Below are 5,535 nucleotides of genomic sequence, written 5' to 3' on the forward strand. Positions count from 1 at the left end.
GAGGTGGACCGTGGAGCGCGGCGGCAACTACGGCTGGCGGGCCCGCGAGGGCTTCGAGTGCTACGACCTGAAGCTGTGCGCCAACGCCTCCCTGGGTGACGCCTCCCCTCCTCTGCGCCCCGACCCACCTCCCGGATCTCCCCCATCCCCCCACTCCCCTTCCTGTGTCTGCCCCAGGCTCAAGGAGACGGCCTTGGGGGACACCCTGATCCCAGATCCACCCCAAGGGATGTGCGCCAATGCCTCTCTCCTGGTCCCCCACACCCCACCTAGGACCTGACCTCCCTCTTCCCACTCTCCCCCTCCCCAATTCTCCTGGGTAGCTCCTTGCTCTTCTCTGCATCTAGAAGCTGTAAGCACCCGCACGATTTGTTTGGGGGTGGAGGATGCTGATCCCTTCCACTCACCCCGGCTCCCCCCTCCCCCCGCTGCAGATGATGTGCTGCCCATATTCGCCTACCCACACAAGCTGGGCAAGTCGGTCACCGGCGGCTACGTGTACCGGGGCTGCGAGTACCCCAACCTGAACGGCCTCTACATTTTCGGCGATTTCATGAGTGGGTGAGTGGCGTGACAGCCGTTCTGGGAGGAAGGGAGGGTGAAGGAGGGACCCTAACAACTTCCCTGGGGGGCCAGGACCTGTCACTGCACCAGCTGGCCAGAGCCCCGAGTGCATTGGTCCAGGAGAGACCAGAGAGGCCGTCCTGCTGGGAGAGGGGAGCTGGGGCTCCAGCCCAGGCCTGACCACGGGGGCCCCTGGAGCCTTGTTCCCCGATTCCCACACTCTTCTGCCGGGCGCCTCCCTGGGGGGCAGAGCACACCCCCCATGCCTGCTGTGGGTCAGACTCCTTCCCCAGAGGAGCTTATGACCATCTCGCTCTCCCATTGTACAGAGGAGAACACTGAGGCCCAGCGAGGCCCAGGGCAGGGATGCACCTGGCACGATGCCTGAAAGTGCAGCTGAGGTGGCCTGGGTCCCATCCTGCCCCCCTTAGCCATGTGACTGACTTCTCTCAGCTTCAGTTTCCTCATCTGCTAAATGGAGATGGTGATAGCAGCTGCCGCCAAGGTCGTCTGAGGACTGAGTCCGTTAGTACATGCACAGCACTTAGAATCGAGTAGCTCAGCATCTGGTAGCTGTTGCTTATCCCCACTCGAGCCAGTGCACCGAGGGCAGCTGTTCCTCAGGAGGTTGAGGCGTTAAGGAGCCTGAGGCTGGAGGAGAATGCTCACCTCTGCAGGCTGCTGACCTGGGCGTGCCTGCAGCTGGAGCTGAGAGAGAGCCTCTGGATGCTGGATCCTTTTATCAGCTCCGCCCCTTCCTTGGGGTCTGCCTCTGGGACTCAATGATCCCATCTGGAAAGTGGGTCTAAATGAAGCCTCAGCTTTTACCCCAATTCTCCTATCTCCTAAGTCACCTGACTGCAGAAATTGAACTAATTTTGCCTCCCTTTCCCAAGCCCATCTGCTGGGCCAGGCTTTATGCCAGGGCCAGAGCAAGAGTTGAAGAGTACCTGACACCCAAGTCAGGGAGACAGACACTAGGTCCACTCTAGCCCGCCTCAGAGAGCCTGTGCACAGTGCTGGAGAAGCCCAAGGTGGAGGCATTCAGGAGGGCTTCCCGGAGGAGGGGGCAGCGAACAGGGCCTGGGAGTATCAGTAGGTAATTGACAGGCGGGGAAGGGAGTAAGGGGCCAGATCAGCATATTCTGAAGGTGCCCAGGTTACTTCTTGAGCTCCGAAGTGGAGGCAGCTCCTAAGTGTGTGCACACCCCTGGCACCAGCCTCGCAGAGCTCTGCCGTCCAAGTCAGCTCCTGACTGCCTCCTGGTGGTCACTGGGCGGGGGTGGCCTGAGGGGGCAGGAACCAAGCTGGTCTTTTGGTCTCTGTGTGCCCCGCCCCCTTCATGCTTCTCTGGTACATAGTAGGTGCTCAGTAAAGACTTCATGCAGGACAGGCTTTATGGATGTGAAGGGCCCCATGCTGAGAAGGGCCCACACTTGGCTTAATGCTCTGCTGTCTCACTGTCTTGACATTCTTAACCCTTTTAGAACAAGGGGCCCTGCACGCTCTGTTTGCACCGGACCCTCCGGTTGTGTGTGGTCCTGGTTGTGTGGGGGCCGCAGGAAGGGCCCCAGGTGTGGGAGCAGCGGGGTCAGACCTGCCCTGGGTTCAACAGCCTCGAGCTAGGAAAGAATTCAGAGCCAAGACGCAAACTGTAAGAGAACATTCGTTTGGAAAATCACCGAGGTAGAAGACATGGACTTAGGAACAAGTTACAGAGGCAAAGGAAGGGCCCTTGGGGTTTAGAAGTGCGGCAGGTACAGCTGAGGCTCCTGGGGGGAGGGAAAGGCAGGGCTGCTCCCAGGAGGGAGAGCCCGCGGGGTCCTCTGTCCTAAGGGTGTTAAGGGTGGGGGCTTTAGGGGCGGTCCCAGGGGAAGATCTCAGTAGAATATCCATCAGCTTCCCAGGGGCGTCCTTTCAGGTCTCCACTGATTGACTGGTCGGAGCCAGGGCAGGGGTCATTATTCAGTGAAGCTGGTCCTGGGGTCCATGTGGTGTTGCTTGTCTGGTTTTGCTGCTTTTCTGGGCCTGGAGCTGAAATACAGCTGAGCCTAGTATCTCTAGGGAGGAAAGGTCAGGGGTCCAAACGCAGGAGCAGCGATACGCTAGGGAGGGGAGGTCACCCTGGGGGTGCGGTCCCACCCTACACTTGTCCGTTGCTAGGCACCCAGGCTTTCCGCCCTGGTGACCTTCTGTACCCGGCCCATCGTCCTAGCTCATTCTCCTTTGCAGGCGCCTGATGTCCCTTCGAGAGAGCCCAGGGCCGGGCCAGTGGCAGTACAGCGAGCTCTGCATGGGCCGCGGCCAGACCTGCGAGTTCCCGGGCCTCATCAACAACTACTACCCACACATCATCTCCTTCGCAGAGGACGAGGCTGGTGAGCACTCCCGAGGACGCTCCGTCCTGGCTGCCCCTTCCTGGCTGGTCCCCCGCCCCATCCCCGGGGTCCTTCTGGCTTGGGGTTCGAGGGATGAGGCCTCAGGTCTGAGGTTTAAGGAATGGGGTCTCAGGCCTGAAACCACTTCAGGAGGAAGAGTGATGTGTTGGAGGGGGCTGGGGCTGGAGACCTTGCTTGTGCATCATCCTCCCCAGCTTCCCTCTCCCCCCTCCCCACACCTCCGCCCTGGGTGAGGTTGCTGGGAGGCTCAGCATGGTGACGTGGGGAAGAGTTCAGGGCAGTTAGAGGACCAGGAAAGTTAGGGACCAGGAAGTACTGGTGGAAATGCAGGCGGGGGCAGGGGTGGGGGGCAGGGGTGGGTGTGGGGAGTGCCTCCCAAGACCTCCACTGCCCCGGGTTCCTGATGGCAAGTGTATTGGGCCGATAAAATGAAGCCACGCGGGCTTCAGAACGTGGGTACCACCGCCCCCTTGCCTGTGAGTGGGTCTCTGTTCAGGCACTTGCATTGTCAATGTAAGGAGCAGTGGGGAGGGGGAGGAAGAGGGGCCGTGGGGGCCGGGTCCCACTCCAGCCTCCTGCCTTTGTCCCTGGCCCTGGATTGTCCCTGGACAAAAGACTAGGGGCCCACGGTAGGGCCTAGGGGATGCTTGGCCCGGTTGCTGGGCAACACCTACCAGGGGGCCTTTGGAGGGGTATCCCCTTGCAGAGCCCCGTGCCCAGAGACCCCAGGCCTGAGTGTGGGAAACCTTTGTTGAGCCGACACCCATCAGAATCTAAATTCTCCAAAGGGCAGCCGCAGCCCCCACTGCCCTCCCCAAGCCCAGTGGGCTCCTGAAAACCTTTTCTTTTGGCCAATAGGGGGTTAACATGTTTGGAAGGAGAGATGCTCTCTCTCTCCTCGCCCCCCCTAATTCCCCCCAACCCCAAGAAAGGCAGGGCCTGGAAGATGCATTTCCCAGGGCCCTTCCTCAGCCCTCTGAGTGGCACCGAGTGCAGTGACAGCCAGGCGGAGACCCCTCTGAGACGGACGGCCCAGGGACAGCCTGTGGCAAGCTTGGGCCGCGGCCCCTGGAAAGCACTGAGCTCTGGGGTCCAATGCAAACAACCCTCTCCCAGCTGCAGGCTCCAGCCTCCATCTCTCTAGCTGTTCCTCTAAGACAGCGGTTCTCAACCTTCCTAATGCCGCGACCCTTTAATACAGTTCCTCATGCTGTGGTGACCCCCAACCATAACATTATTTTCATCGCTACTTCATAACTGTCATGTTGCTACTGTTATGAATCGTCATGTAAATATCTGATATGCAGGATGTATTTAAGCGACCCCTGTGAAAGGGTCGTTCGACCGCCAAAGGGGTCGCGACCCACAGGTTGAGAACCGCTGCTCTAAGACTTGTAAATTGTGAAACAAGGGCCTCTGCTGGCCCGGTGTCCTCCCGGGATTGTCTACATGGCAGAGACCAGGAGGGCAGCCTGGCCCCGGGCAGGTCCATCATGGTGGGGCTCCCTGCCTGTGCATGGGGCTAGGGCCACGGCTCCCAGCAGATCAAGGCTGGAGGGAGCGTGGAGTGTGCCTGGTCCAACCCCGTCACTTTACAGGTGGGGAAACTGAGGCTGACTATTCTGCTCAGCCCTGGGGAGGGGAATGCTGGACCCAGCTGGTGCCTGGAGGCCTCCCAGAGGGCTGTACGCTTGAACTTGGTCAGTTGGAGGAAGACAGGGGAGAAAGGCATTCCGGCTGAGGAAGCGGAGTGTGCGGAGAGCCCCGAGGCACTTCAGGGGGCTGGAGTGTAGATGGGAGGGCCACACAGTCAGGAGGGAGACAGTGGCTTCCAGGGCCTCTCTCCGGAAGAGGCCCAGAGAGGAAGTGTGCCTGTGTCTTAGCCTCATGGCCACCATGTGTCCTACATCCATGTGAGCTTGGGGGCAGAGACGGTGCTGAGATAGGTGCCTCGCTTGCACTCCTCTGCTGTGTGATGCTGGACAGGTCACTTGGCCTCTCTGAGCTCTGTTTTCTCACCTGTGAGATGGGAATGATGAAGCCTGTTTCCTGGACATAGGTGCCTCTGGTAGCAAGGGCCGGGGTCAGAGAGCGAGGACTCACATTCCCTGAGCGCCCATGGTGCCAGGTGCTTGTGACCCCACTCACTGCATTTCCACTCCTGTCCCGAGAGGTGGGGAAACTGAGGCCCAGAGTGGGGCGGTCCCGGAGCTGCTGGTGCTCACACGGGGCTGAGTGCAGGGACTGGCATTCACACGAGAAACTCCCCGAGCTAGTGTTCTGCCTGCTAGTCAGTGAGTGGAGACAGGCTCTAGCCTCCAGGACTTGGCCGGCCCAGATCCCGGTGACTGACATCAGCAGTAACAGCTGGTGCTGACAGCACTGACCGTGTGCCCTTTTAATCTAAATGACAGTCCTGCCCGGCCGGTGTGGCTCAGTGGTTGAACATCGACGTATGAACCAGAGGTCACCCTGGTCACGGTTCAATTCCTAGTCAGGGCACATGCCCAGGTTGTGGGCTCAATCCCCGGTAGAGGGCGTGCAGGAGGCAGCCAATCAATGATTCTCTCTC

The 5,535-nt window shown here is 60.0% G+C and overlaps 1 protein-coding gene across 1 annotated transcript in view; it reads left to right on the forward strand.

Annotated features, from left to right (window-relative positions):
- HHIPL1 (HHIP like 1) overlaps positions 1-5,535 on the forward strand; it is a 23,935-nt gene that overhangs the window by 11,424 nt on the left and 6,976 nt on the right. Inside the window, exons 4-6 of the mRNA XM_015565833.1 lie at positions 4-95; positions 435-561; positions 2,797-2,942. Coding sequence (XP_015421319.1) covers positions 4-95; positions 435-561; positions 2,797-2,942 — 365 coding nt within the window. The remainder of the gene's footprint in view (positions 1-3; positions 96-434; positions 562-2,796; positions 2,943-5,535) is intronic.

Source organism: Myotis davidii, unplaced genomic scaffold (assembly GCF_000327345.1).
Source record: "Myotis davidii unplaced genomic scaffold, ASM32734v1 scaffold60, whole genome shotgun sequence".
Taxonomy (NCBI): domain Eukaryota; kingdom Metazoa; phylum Chordata; class Mammalia; order Chiroptera; family Vespertilionidae; genus Myotis; species Myotis davidii.